Source organism: Nannobrachium achirus, assembly GCF_963921795.1.
Source record: "Nannobrachium achirus genome assembly, chromosome: 22".
In the NCBI taxonomy this organism is placed as follows: domain Eukaryota; kingdom Metazoa; phylum Chordata; class Actinopteri; order Myctophiformes; family Myctophidae; genus Nannobrachium; species Nannobrachium achirus.
In genome coordinates this window covers 35,559,963-35,574,298 of record NC_137829.1, presented here as the reverse complement: position 1 = coordinate 35,574,298, position 14,336 = coordinate 35,559,963, and the positions used below count along the sequence as shown (strand labels likewise).

Sequence of the window (14,336 nt, the reverse complement as noted above, 5' to 3'; positions counted from 1 at the left end):
TCATAGGGGGAGGGGGTTTAACCCATTTAAACTGGAAACGTATTATTTTGTGCTTTAACTATTGAAAAATAGCAGATATACAAGCTCACAGCGTGGCACCGAGTGCCACGCTGCGAGCTTGTAGATCTGCTATTTTTGAAAAGTCACGTAAATTTCAAGTCTTTGAATATTTCAAATCCCTTTAGGTTTTTTGAAAAACCTATGTTTCTATGTCAGTGGTGAAGAAGATCCAAACGGATCGAAACGTTGAAGCAATAAAGCAGAGCTGAGTATTACCAGTGTTGCGGACTCTATCCTTCTCTTGTATTGCCGTTTGTCCAGCACCTGGGCTAGAGTGGATTTGTGCATGCACTATCACCCCTCTATGTCAGTGGTGCTCAAACCTTTTCATGTGAAGGACCCCCACAATTATATGTATTTGGCCACGGACCCCCATCTCAAAATATGATGTTCCAGGGACCACCCAGAAGCAGAATTTGAGTGACAAATGTAAAAAATACATATGTTTAAAGATGTGCACACATTTTCACGACTTTTCAAAAATAGCAGTGCTATTTTTCAATAGCTAAAGTATAAAACAATGAAGGACCCTCCACCTTGGGCCCTAGTACTCAGTCCCACTTCTCCCCCCCCCCCTTGCTCATGCAGAACCTAAATCTAGTCAGGAGTCTCCCTGGAAGGTCAGGTGGTGCCTCACAGCCACAAGGCTGAGCCAAGTTCTGTGGATCACTACAACAATCCTCTGTCACCTGAGTCAAGAGAAACCCTTGGCTTTTCACCAAGCTAAGTTCAGGTCACCCAGCTCAGCTTAGAGTCAGTCTGTTTAACTCATGGCTGGTTGAAAAAAGGGATTCCGGGGAAAATTACCAGCTAACCCTCTGGGTGGAATGTGACCCTTTGCAGGCGGCTAGGCCAGTGGCGTCAGTTCAGCAAAAGCTAGGGTATGACTAAAGATGGGAGTCCTCATGGAAAATAGGCATTACATTTTGGATAACACGGTTCTATTGTGAAAATAGCAGATCTGCTCACAATGCCTTGCGCTGCGAGGCATTGTGAGCATGTAGATCTGCTATTTTCACAATGTCTGAAAAAAAAAAGAAACTGCTGGATATGGCAGCCTGGATTGGTTTTCAAGTGCAGCTAAACTTGGCATGTTAGTAAACGTGCCACAATTAACAATAATGCATTGCACCTGTGCAGCTGACCTGCGGAACCTGGGAAGCTGGGAATATACCATTTTGTCAAGCTGGGGAGAATACAAGTGTGGAGAATATAATTATAATACCTTGTTAAAGTGACCATTTTGTTAAATTTTGCATTTGTAGTTATTTTATTGTAATTTAACAACAATAACCAAGACAACCAGCGCAGATAGACAAAGAGACATTCACAGATTTATATTTAAAAGTAACTTTTATTTTCCCCCCTCGACCGAGGGTATGGCAGCTGCATACCCTTGCCATACCCAATTGACGCCCCTGGGCTAGGCCTCGGGCGCTGGCGACACAACCCTCAGATCAGGCTTTTCCCAAAGAGTGCCTCTCTGCAGACTTTACATTCCTTCTTCCAAATGAGGGGGACCGTTCACTCACCTGTCATTTTGTTGAGACAGAAATCCAGTGTTCATTTTAACTCTGTAAGTATAAAAACTGCCCCTTACAGATAAAGGTTTTCACTTTCAGTGTTAAATTAACAATCCAGACATTGCTGAGCACTACAAATTAAACTACTGTTTCTGAACGGGGGCGACACAAGCCCCTTTTCCACTGCAAGGTGGAACCAGAACTTTCAGGAACCTGAACCTATGTTTTTGGTTCTGGTTTTGTTTCCATTGCGTACGGCCCGGTTCCAGACAAGGTTCCTGGAACCGTTTGTAGGTCCTGCTCCTGAGGTAGAACTAAACTTTAGTTCTGGGAACCTATGGGAGATCCCATAGTTTTTTCTTGGGACCTTCCCAGTTAGTTCTGGTTATATGGAAACGTAAGCAGAACTTGGTCCCGGAACTTCACTGGTTCTTGAAGGTTCATGGTTCTGGAAAGTTCTGGTTCTAGTTCTGGGTTGGCCCTACAGTGGAAATGGGGCTACAGACTCCCCAGGGGGGCGTACAGGGAAGTTTGGAGGGAACTGGAAGCAGTGTTTATTAAAGGGGGGCATGACACTGGCATGATACTGACTAACCAATTAAGCTTTTAATTGGGTGTTGGGGTGATAAGGGACCTGGCTATTGGATAGGGGGCACTTGCCCCAAAAATATTGAGAAACACTGTATTAAACAAACAATGGATCATTTAGTCTATTGCACTTTATAGACAAAAATATGTATTTACAATCAGACATCTTGGGAAGCAGACTGTTGATATGGTTTTCTTTATTGAATTGACCTCATGCAATACAAGCCATAATAAACATCCTCATCTTCAATGGAGTGCGATTGTTACAAAATTAATTTACTTTCAGTACTACAAGCTTTGATTATTCGCTGATTTTATGTTTTTGTCTACTTAACTAATTAATTATACAATAACACTGGCGATATCTATATAAGCATGATACATATGCATCTTTGCGCTCAAAATTACAAGCCTATTGAAAGAGGATTGCTTTGTATACAGGAGGCAGAGAAAACAATTTCACAAAGAAATCGATAAGAAAACCTCAATTAAAAACAAAATGTTAACACTAGGTATATAAAAACAAATGTAAAAAAGAAAAGAAAACATTGTTCCAGACAAGAAAAGTATAATCCGACAACAGCACACAAAAGATGTATATACCGGTATACTGTTTATGTGTGTATATATTTGTTATTATTTTCAAAACCTGTATTTCACTGTTTATACTGACTGGCAGTTTGTTTGAATGGTGGAAGAATAGCTAATATTACATACAGTATATGGCCATGTACATAGAAATATATTCCTGAATCGGCATTCTGACAAATGACAGATGTGTGGCTTTGTCCAGGCCATAGCCCTAGAACAGTGGTTCTCAAAGTGGATTCCAGGGACTCTGTGGGTTCCTTTAGGGGGGTCTAAATTGACCCATACAAGTCTGTAACTCTGGCAGTGTACAAATGGAACCAAATGAACCCGTTGTACACTGCCATAGTTAAGGGGAGACCTTGAAACGTGAAAGTTTGAGAAACACTGCCCTAGGACGAGAGCCGAGTCTAGATTGTGCCGTGGAACACCATAATTGTGCAGGACACCTCCACCACACCTCTGACTCAACCACCACCTCCCAGCAGGCTGAACAGAAAACCTGGGCAAAGATGAATGGTCCTACTGTGCTCCACATCTGTTCTGGGCTGCCTCTGTTTCCAACCCTAATATTTTTGCTCCCCGCCATCAAAGTCAGACTGGCTAAGGGCTTTCAAGAGTGCGGTGGTGGACTAATAACCTAGACCTTGGAGCCTAACCTGAACCTCTGTGCGTGTGTGTGTGTGTGTGTGTGTGTGTGTGTGTGTGTGTGTGTGTGTGTGTGTGCGCATACAAAACAGCTGTCAAGGCAAGTTTGGAGTATAAGGCTTAAGAAACCACTGCAATGGTGTTTATAGGTCAGTTTGTGCTGCTACTTTTGTAAATATTTAGGATTCGCCTCCATTTACTTCACGTTGATTTAGTTATTTACAGACACGAAGGAAGTCTGCACGCCGATGTCCGGCTGTTATAATAACACCTTATAAAGACTTTACAGCCTATATACACACAACTCGGCGATAAAGGATTTAATTGCAGGAGCCATACTGAAACATTTACTTGACAAATATGAACATTTCTGCCAAAGCTCTTGATTGCTCGCATGCCTTTGTGGGATACTGTTTTGCTCAAAATAGAACACTTAATCTGTATAAGACACTCGCACAACGGTGCCTCTTGTCGACGTTTAGCTCGTCGCTCTACGGAGAGAAAATTAGGCATTATTCCAATTTCTTACTTCACGTGTACTTTCAACAGAAGTTGGAAGATACGTACAGCATAAACACCAATAATACTAGATGAGCAAAAAAGCACCGGTCTAGGGTTTGTTGGCAGGCAGAAGTGGTAAACTGAGACAGCTTAAGGATTGCTGACTGGGCGGTATAACTGGAGATGGGGTATTTGAGGCCGCCACAGGGAGCGAGGCGGGGGCTATTCAAGGTTATCCACAGGAAAAGGTAGTTTTTCCCCCATGTGAGAGCATGGAGTCCAACATTTTTGCCATGTGCCTTGTTTTTAAACTGTCTGGAATAGACTGCAAGGTAACCTAAAACTGGGAGGGGAGACGATTGTGCAAGAGCGGAGGTCAGGATTTCAGCCGTGTGCAAAACAAGGGGGGGAAAACGTTAACAATATACCTGATGATCTGATCTAGTGGGTTCATGGATAGATGTCAATCTCTTAAAGTGCCTGTGTAACAACAATCATGATTAGAACTCAAACACACACAACTCTATTGGCGACACAACAGTCACATTGTAAACTACTAGTAAAAAGAAACAATGTACAATATCAACAGTATGTTGAAAATATTTAGGTGCACTATGGGGTTTACGAAAGTGGTAAGCCTAACTGCACAAAGTGTCGCTGTTTTAGGCTTTAGAGAACTCACACAAGTCGTCGACATAAAAAAAGTGTATTTGGAATGCTTTATATAGATAAATTGGTCTTCCCTCACTTCCTTTCATGCCATATAAGGACTTCCACTTTGGTACTTAAGAGAGCTGAGAGCGTTATGGATGATGTGGATGCATAGGATTTTCCATTTCTGTCTGTTATGGCACAACCGAGACAATACTGATGATACATTTATAAAAAAAAAGAAAAGAAAAAAACAACGACAACAACAACAACAGCCCACCATTTCCTGAATAAATAGTTTGCATAACCCTTTTAACCATGTATTAAAGAGCCTTGATCCCAGCTTTGCGTTTGGTTAAATGAGCAAGAGCATTAAACCCCCCTGAAGGAAGCCACCAACGCTACAATCATTTGCTTAAGCTGTCAAAAGCAACACTTGACTATAAGAGGAGAAATGGCGACTAGAAGGAAAGGCTACAGCACCAACATAATGACTGAGAACCAGATACGAGTTAGATGTCAAAACACTAAACAGAGGAATGATCTGCTTTATGAGATCCGCAGTTCCTCTGTACTCGAGCCACAAAGCATGCTTAAAATATCTGTGCTATTTCTCCCCATTTTGCCCTTTCTTAAACTGAAGCACCATGTAAAGACCATACAGCCAGATCAAGGCCTCGGGGAGATTATCTATTTTACAGTGCCTTTTCCCCAGGTTTCTTAAACCGTGGCTGAGGTCCACCAATCGGCCGTAGCCTGCAGGCCTACGGCGGAAGGGTGCTGAGTTTTGAACTCTCTTATCCTGTGCACCAGGGTAAGAGAGCGAGAGCTTATCCAAGCTGCGACCTATTCTAGAATGGGTTAGTTTTCTCTGACGGCGAGTAAGCAACCTACTCACCTCGCTCTGCTAATGGTTACTCCTGCATCAACAGCTTACAACAACAGCTCACGCAGGTTTCCACCATTAGACGTGGCTTACATTATCGGCGTTAGTTTTCTGACTGGATAGCAAGCAAGCATGTTAGTGAGATGGACAGAGCAGGAGCAAGTGTGAGGGAAGGCTTCTGAGATATATATATGTACCGTGGGACAGTCTCTTTAATGGCGGCTACACAGCGGCAGTGGGAAGTGAGGGGCTGTCCACCGCCTCCTCCTTCTGCTCCGACGAGCAGCAGAGGAAGAGGCGGTTGCCCAGGGTCTTGAACGCAAACCTAAAGTACATGAGGTGGCCCATGGCCACGAAGGAGACAGAGATGATCACCAGGAGGCCGAAGGTCTCCGGTTTGGGGGCCAGAATCACCATGATGAAGTGCAGGAGGTCCAGGAGGTAGTTCATGGAGTTCTGGACGCCGTTGATCACCCCACGCTCCGATTCGATCACATTCTCTTGGATGAGCTGGGTCACAGTCAGGTCAAAGGACCACAGACCTGGAGAGCGGAAAGTGAGAGCGACGTCGACGTTTGTTAAGAGGGTTCAACAGTCAACTGTTTTAATGGTATTTTTACTGCCACATAAAAACAACTGTAACCGGAGCATCACAGCAATCAGTCGATAATTATCAGCCAATGTTATTGGCGTCAAAGGTTGCCAATATTGCTTTGACATTCAGATCCGGAGAGACCTTCCTGTTAACGCCGCTGACTAGAGGAAAACTTCAACCTATGGACTACCTTTTCTAGTTTGGGTCACTTTTAGGAAGTCATCGTCAGAAAATGTACCTTTTACAAGCTTATGATAGAGGCTGCGGTACACCAATAAAGGAGGCATTGTCTTGTCATCTGCCAACTGCACAAAATAGTTTCGAATTTTCTATGCCAAACTACAACATGACTTGTATTTCATTATACTGTATTATTGCTGTTGAAATGTGTTATGGTAATCATTCTTGATCATCGGGATTACATGTTTTGCTTTACTTTGCAACTCACCACATTTCTGTGGGTTAATGTGGAACCTAACCTTGTGACAGTTTCTATAGGCGCTCGCCTTTGCCGTCCGTAAGCGGTAACATTACTCACCAACTCTAGCAGCAATGACCCCAGCAAACAGCAGAATGACAGACATGTAGGACTGCAGTAGTGGCATCGGTGTGGGGTCCACCTCCGTGACAGTGGCGTTGGTGCTGGTCATCACATTCAGGATGTGCTCGGCGTCGGGCAGGGGCTTGGAGATCAGGTGCGAGAAGTCAAAGACGCTGAGGTCGAAGGGGCTCCCGGGGGAGAAGACGGACACCACGCACAGCATGAGGCAGACCAGCTGGGCGACGCCGGAGATGAAGCCCGTGCGAATCAGCCCGCACCTCTTGCGCACCCAGGTGAACGCCACGGTGCCGCAGATGCCCGTGATGGCGGAGGCGCCCATGAGCAGGCTGAGCATGGAGCCGTTGAGGCCCTGCGTGTACGCGTAGCCGGTGGTGATGCAGTCGAAGCCCAGCACCGTCATGTAGAGGAAGGCCAGGGACATGCCGGCGAAGAAGATGGACTGGTTGTAGTAGGCCACCCAGCCGGACTTTAGAGTCCGCAGAGGCTCAGACACCTGGTAGCAGCAGCTCATCTCCTTGGGAGACTCGGCCTTGGCCACCGCAGAGCTCTCATTCATCAGAGGCTGGAACGACTCCTCGGGACTCTGGCCGTTCTCCAACTCTACAAAAGGGTGGGCGGGAAAAAAAGGGAGGGGGGGGGAGAGAGAGAGATGGGGTCAGTGAGGTTTTGTTTCTGGTCCGTCGTACAAGGCAGCAGTCCAATGTCAATCGCTCAGTGAACTCAGATAAGAGTTGGCTTGTTGTCATCATGTGAACTTCTATCATCAGCTAATCATAGATTCGTATTTCCAGGCCGTGAATTCTCAGTTCTCAGTTGATATTTGATCTAGCATCGGTGTTTTAGCTGTTTAGAGAGGGACCACAATAGAAACAAGTCCCCAGGACTTTTGTCTGCTATCCCTTTAGCCTTGACTGTACCACGTGACGTTTAACATTTCTGACTAATAAAGTATTCAATCAATCAAACAAAAACTCTGAATTAAGACACAATTGTTGTTTACTTAGTATTACTGTTTGCACTGTCCTTTTCAGGTAGAGCGAGTTTTATAATCCCGCAGGCCCTTATAATATGTGGCAGGATTCCTGACGTGATTGTTATTCTGAAAACATAGTCTCCTTTTCAAACTTGACCTTCACCATTCTTGCCTGCCAACAAAACATGGTCCAAAAATGTTGTTCCACAGTGTCAGTGTAAAGTCTACTGTCACTCCAATGAATAATAGATTTTAAAAAAAACTTTTCCCCAGTTCGCTCAAGGAAAATGCTGAAAGATGTATCCTGCAACAAAACCAGTAATAAAGCGAGGTGGTATCGTATACCAGTGGTTCCCACACTTTTTAGCTTGTGGCCCAAAAGAGATTAGACGTTTGCCTGGGACCTGCCTGCTCTAATTTATGGAATTTCATAGACATTAATGATAATTTAAAAACAAAATGTAGGAAACCAAAAACAAAGGGACCCATAAAAATGTGTCTGCAACCCACAAATGGGTCCCGACCCACCGTTTGGGAACCAGTGTCGTATATCAGGGGTCTTCAATGTTTTCATGCCAAGGACCACTTAGTTGAGTTAGAGATGAAGCAGGGAACCCCCCACAACCATAGGTTCCATTCCATATAGTTTCATCGTTTGACAGCACAATTATCAGTGTATGTTGGATTCATGTCAATTTGTGTTTCCAGATATTTAACCACTTGAACTGTCAATAGTCGATCAACTTGACCTTTCACTCTGTAATTAATCTTCTCTTTTTCCCCTCTACACCAAACCAAAGTGGTTAATATAACAAAGGAGAAAAAAGGATTCTGTCACACAAAGATTTGGAGGACCCCCTGTAGTAACTCTGAGGACCCCCTAGGGGTCCCGGACCCCAATGTTGAAGACCCCTGACCTATATAGTTCTCCTGCTTACCTTTCTGTGCGCTGAGCTGTTTGAGCTCCTGGCTGTGCTCCTTCTGACCGGCCTTGACAGCCAGCGCTGGGGTCTTCTGGTAGACGTTCCACAGCAGTGCATACTCCAGGCACATGGACGCTAGGTTCCACCCGGCGATGAAGCCACAGCCCACAAAGTGGGAGCCGAAGGACATGATCTGGCCCACCAGCATGGGCGCCAGGATGTTGGTCAGCTGGTCGATGATCCGGACCGTGGCGTTCATGTCTGTTTTGAGGGGAAAGGTGCAAAGGAAGGGAGGGCAAGCGGTCAAAATAAGGCAACGCAGAGGTAACCACCTCCATTCAAACCCTGGTCTCTGTCCCATATATATGGGAAACCAAACATCTAATGCTGCTCCAAAGGGAGAATCCCCCTTTGGACAAGGGAGATACAGTACTAGGCTTCTGTATAGCACAGCAGTGACAAAATACACTTTGAATTTGGTTACAGCTGTCTGTTTGACGATGGAATGAGGTGGAGGGTCTTCTTCAGAAAAGGGTCATGCAATGGATCAGAAGTCATTGGAAATTCAAAGTGTATAATTTGTATATTGAGCGTTTTGTCACCCAGCAGTTTGTACAGGTTTAATGAAGAAAAGTCATGTCATTTCAACCCCTGTCAAGAGACATCTTGTGTCTGGTTTTAAACAGTTAGAGTAAAACCTTAGCTCAGGGTTATACATAATAAAAAACAGAGGAATTCAACTTCCATCAGACTTTGTTCCACTGAGCAGAACTAACGACTAGTAATCACATGAGGCCTAAATCGATTATGAGCGATTAAAGTGTGTGTGTGTGTGTGTGTGTGTGACTGACCTGCCAACTTGCTACTATCCTGTCCCGCAACCACCACCACCCAGTCCCTCTGGATGGTGATGGACATAGCCGTGCTCGCCAAGTTAGCGATGTTGGCTATGGTGATGACCATAACATAGCAGGTCGTCTGAAAAAAAAAAAACACAGGAAGCATTTCCATTTTAATTTGATGAGTGTGCCCGGGTTGAGATGCTGCCAGAGAGATTTGAAGCTATCAAAACCAACAAAGATATTGCAAAGATATTTGCTCGTGCAAAATATAAAAGACACAGTAGTAGATATACATTAAGAAACATGAAATATATCACTGTCCTTCTACGTCAAAAGAAAGCAATGATATTCCATGAAAAAAATAAATCAATGTCATTCTCAAGAAAAAAAAAGAAAAGAAAAAAAAAACAGTTGTTGATAATGTGGTCCACCATGACCGCTTCGTGTAACACACAACATGTGACCTCAGTGATAAAGACCTACTAGTGCACGGCCAGAAAGCTTAGCATATTTTGTCTAGAAACAACCAACACAACAATGTTGTACAACCACAGGGCCAACATGACTGTTTTAACAAACTGGCTCACTTGTCGTGTTTGTTGTTCTGTGTGTACATTATGGAACAGCTGCTTTGGCCAGGAGAGCAAATGGAACTGGATCAACAGGCCAGGTCATTTCTCTCTCTCTCTCTCTCTCTCTCTCTCTCTCTCTCTCTCTCAGCCTAGAAGGACCTGCTGACTGCACCGCCACGGAAGAGACACTCAATCTCCTGTTTCACCCCCCCCCCCCCCCCACCACCACCACCACCACCACCACCTCCACAAACACTCAAATACCAGCCTCCTCTCCCCGTCGCTCACATAGCCAAAGAACCCCCTTTCACTCCACGCTGAGAACAAGTGAAGAGTTGGGTCATGCTGAAGTTCAACAACTCACAGTTTGTTTCTCTGTTACAGATAACCCCGCAAGGTATCGCTTTGGAAAGCAGCTGTCTCAAAACAACATTAATCTAGTTGTTTTGTTAACTCATAGTGTTATGTTGTTGTATTTTTTATATCCGGTACATTTGTGTTAGCAACGTCTCTGTGGAACATATATCCCACCAACATGTTGCTGCTTGTACCTGTATGAGTAAGTGACAATTAAGTCCTTTCTTGATTCTTGATTTGAGAGTCTGCATGGTTTAACAAGCATGAAGGGCCCTTAGATACCAAGGACAGAACTCTGTAACACTTTGTATTCCCTGATAAAGGGTAGACACATGTATTCTACACTGGCCTTGCGGTCCGGGCACCTATAGGCTATAGTGTAGCCTGACAGTTCATCATAGGTTCGAGTCCCTGGCGATCTTGACAGCATCTCTCTCTCCATCTCTCTCTCCCTGTTTCTTGTCCATCTTCACTAATACTCTATATAATAAAGGCAGAAAATACCCCAAAATATATATATATATATATATTTTAAATATGATGGCTTTGCTCTGTGACATGATGGAAAAATGCATAATAACCCCACTAAATGTCATGTTTGCTCAAATCAAATCAAATATATCAATATAAGTGATCAATAACTCAACCAATCCATTTTTTGTTGAATATGAATACATGTACATGTGCAAGTAATATATTTTTGAATATTACTTGTGGTAAATAATTTGTAACAATACAAGGAGTGTTGGGATCATTAAAGTAATTGAACTTTAATGACTGTTTCCACAGTCATAAAGGTCGTTCACGTGGGACTTATCATATCAGCAGTGGTTAATATAACGATTCATCCTGGGGTCAAGGGGGTTGCACATATAGTGTTGGAAAGTAGTTAAACGCCTTTCACAGCAAATTTCCACCGTATTACAGAACAGCGGCGTGTGCTGAAGGGATCTTACCAGAAGCCATCCATTGTACATGGCGTCAAGCTGCTCTTTGTACTGGAAAACGACCATGAGAAGGATTCCGCATAAAATGACACAGGAGTTCTGTACAATCAGTGATGTCCGGGCCACTGTGAAAACAGGGGGACAGGAGGAATTAGGGAATATCGGCCAAAAACAATAGATATCTGTGTGGTTATGGGAGTTCATTAGAGCAGTGTTTCTCAACCTTTTCAGGCCGCGACCCCCAAAATAATCATATTTTAACTGGGGACCCCCTACCCTGATGAGCACCAAGAGAAGAGAGGCATTACATTTGTATAACACGGTTCTATTGTGAAAATAGCAGATCTACATACTCACAACGCCTTGTAATGCGAGGCCTATTTGACAATTTGGACAATGTTACATGTTACAAAGGTATTATTTAAAAGTCCTTTAATTGTCACTTTATAAATGTGCAGATAGCCTCTATACACTTATACGGCATGTTCTTTTTCTTTTACTATTGAGTGAGAAAACAGTGTTTGAAATTAATCAAATCATCTGGGGACCCCCCCAAAATAATTTGGGGACCCCCCCTGGGGGTCCCTCGCCACAGGTTGAGAACCACTGCATTAGAGCCTTTCCAACAGCATGGCTGGACCCACTTTTCTGCTCCCTTAATCTAATACTACCCATGGCAAATTCCTCTGGATAAGCATTCCACAAGAGACTGTCTTTAAAAAGCTATGAGGCTTATGGCATAACTTTGGCCATTGTATGTGTAGACAAAGTGAATGGGTGTCCCTTTTGTTCACTAGTATTTTACAATAAATGAAGCCTTACCTTTGAGCCTGGCGTTTTTGTCCACCCAATCCCCAATGATGGCCCCCAGCAGCAGCACGGAACCGGCCACCACCAGGCCGTACACAGCCGTGAGTAAAAGACTGTTGCCATAAAGTTCCACAAGAAACACAGCTACGGCAAAGTTCCACATTCTGTCGCCCTGGAAATACACAATACAATATATATTGTTATGATATGGTTTTCAATTAGTCCAGTTTGATATGTTTATCTGCCTCAGCACACATTGTGCGTGGACTGGACACGTTTTAGATAACGGGCATTACTGCTGTATAATAAATTATAAAGGCCATATATCTGCTTTCAAGGATTGTTGTTACACAAGGCAAGGGAAAAACTGATATAGTTTCCCATTCTGTCTAGGGTAGCCTAACATTGTTGTGGAGAGCTATTTGCAACCTATTTGTGGAAATGGACATTAATTACCTTTTGGAAAACATGTTAAATATGGCATAGGGCATTACACTGTCATGACAATGTAGCCTGTTATTACATTATTATGTTCTGTATGTAAGCCTATTATTTTACACACCTAGTAGCAAAAAAAGACATGTTGCATTATGGACAATGATTACAATTTTCTGTTTTCTGTAATAACTCAATAGGATGCGATTGATACTGTGATAGGTCTAATTCTATTATTTCACTTACCCATGTCGATAGTGCATGTCCCATGTAAATAAGGAACTTTGCTGATGTGAAGAAGTCTCTGGTGGACTCTGTAAAGGAAACGCAGGAGGAAATCAAACACTATCCCAGACAGTCGATATAGTAGATCATCAGCGCCATAATATCCCATGTTTTTGCAGGACACACAAATAAACCAAGTGCAAAAAAAAAACACGATCTAAAAAACGTGACATTCCATGAATGAAAGGCGACGACCTACCACAACAACTCTTCTTAGGTCCCGCGTTATCCATTGCAATTTAATCGGAAATATATAGGTCAATACTGGGCTTGTTGTTTTTTTCTCTCCTCCTTTTATGAAGGCTATTATTAATGCTTAATGGATGCGATTAATGATCTACAAAGCTAGGCAACGACTGATCTACCCTATTCCTCCCCTCCAAACTTAGCTATCACTGTAGCTGAAGTTGGAAAGAAATGTTGTTTTTTTGTGTCCAAAAGGCTAGAAATAGGCGATAAAAAGGGAAACCTATCCTCCTCAGATGGACCGCTGCTGCAATGCTGTCTGTTTACCCAGCTCCCATGTTATAACCATGGAGCAGAGGAGGCCCCGCCCCTTGCTGCGCACGCGCACCCACTGTGCACTGTTTGTAAACAAGAAAGAAACCAGTGGTGGAAAAAGTACTCACATTTTCTACTCAAGTAAAAGTATCAATACTGCATTGTAGAAGTAGAAGTCCAGAATTCAAAATGTACTCTTGTAAAAGTACAAAGGTATTGGCATGAAATTGTTTAAAGTACTAAAAGTAAAAAAAAATTGTAGTGCAGTAAAAGTACAATATTTGGATCTGAGATGTAGTGGAGTAGAAGTAAAAGTACTGAAAACCGGAAATACTCAAGTAAAGTACCAATACCTCAGAACTGTAAGTACTTAAGTAAATGTACTTAGTTACTTTCCACCACTGCAAGAACCCCTGATGGCTGTGCAAGCAGACTGAATGGATGGGATGATACCATTTAGCTATTTTATTTGTATTTATTTATTCCGACTGTCTTATGATGATATTTTTTGCATAAAGGTACTGTGTTTTAATGTTGTATGAATTGAGGAAAAGAATTGCCTCAATTTAAACAAGCCTAAAAGCTTTCTTGTGGTTTAAATAATTTCAGTTGACCTTGAATCATCAACTGTACAGTCCAGTACTTTTTCCTATTCAAACTTCTAATAAAGTATTCAATCAATCAATCAATCAATCAATCAATCAATCAATCAATCAATCAAAATGAGGATCAGTAATCAGTATATGGGACCATAGACTGATAGACTGAAAGGATGGGATGGGATCTATTTGTAAAGGAAGGAGGGGAGGATCTTAGCCTCAAAGTGACAATAATTCAACTGTTTTCAGACACTTAGTTAATAGACAGGTTCTGTGTTTACAGACATTATGGGTGTGCTTGTGCGCTGTGCGCATCGGGGGGAACCATAGGGGAAATCACGTTGGTAGCTGATGTTACACCGCGATTCGTGGGACCAGGGTGCACCTGTGAGCAGTGCACCATTATGTAGAGAGCCTGGTTCTTTCCCTGGAGGGTCAGGGCCAAGGTAATAATAATAATAATAATGATTCTAGGGCTAGGGTGCACCAT

General features: G+C 43.1%; 1 protein-coding gene across 2 annotated transcripts; it reads right to left on the bottom strand.

The window, feature by feature from the left end:
• Positions 1 to 2,367: 2,367 nt before the first annotated feature.
• slc40a1 (solute carrier family 40 member 1) lies at positions 2,368 to 13,234 on the bottom strand. Of its 2 annotated transcripts, XR_013963265.1 has the most exons (9): positions 12,946 to 13,234; positions 12,708 to 12,775; positions 12,039 to 12,198; positions 11,226 to 11,341; positions 9,350 to 9,476; positions 8,514 to 8,759; positions 6,579 to 7,202; positions 3,121 to 5,987; positions 2,368 to 3,057 (listed from the first exon to the last, which is right to left on the bottom strand). XR_013963265.1 is itself a non-coding variant. In XM_080753633.1 (8 exons), exons 1-8 carry the CDS (start codon positions 12,977 to 12,979, stop codon positions 5,668 to 5,670), a joined length of 1,695 nt encoding a protein of 564 aa, XP_080609759.1. In that variant the 5' UTR covers positions 12,980 to 13,234; the 3' UTR covers positions 2,368 to 5,667. The 2 variants fall into 2 exon arrangements, 1 of the variants encoding a protein (XP_080609759.1); XM_080753633.1 differs by having other exon boundaries at positions 2,368 to 5,987.
• Between the last annotated feature and the right edge of the window lie 1,102 nt (positions 13,235 to 14,336).

Excerpts from the sequence above, each read along its gene's own strand:
- slc40a1 (XM_080753633.1), bottom strand. The coding sequence starts at position 12,979 with ATGGATAACGCGGGACCTAAGAAGAGTTGTTGTG. Across the intron at positions 12,776-12,945 it reads ACCTAAGAAGAGTTGTTGTG|AGTCCACCAGAGACTTCTTC; the intron begins GTAGGTCGTCGC and ends TTTCCTTTACAG. Across the intron at positions 9,477-11,225 it reads TGTACAATGGATGGCTTCTG|ACGACCTGCTATGTTATGGT; the intron begins GTAAGATCCCTT and ends TTTTTTTTTCAG.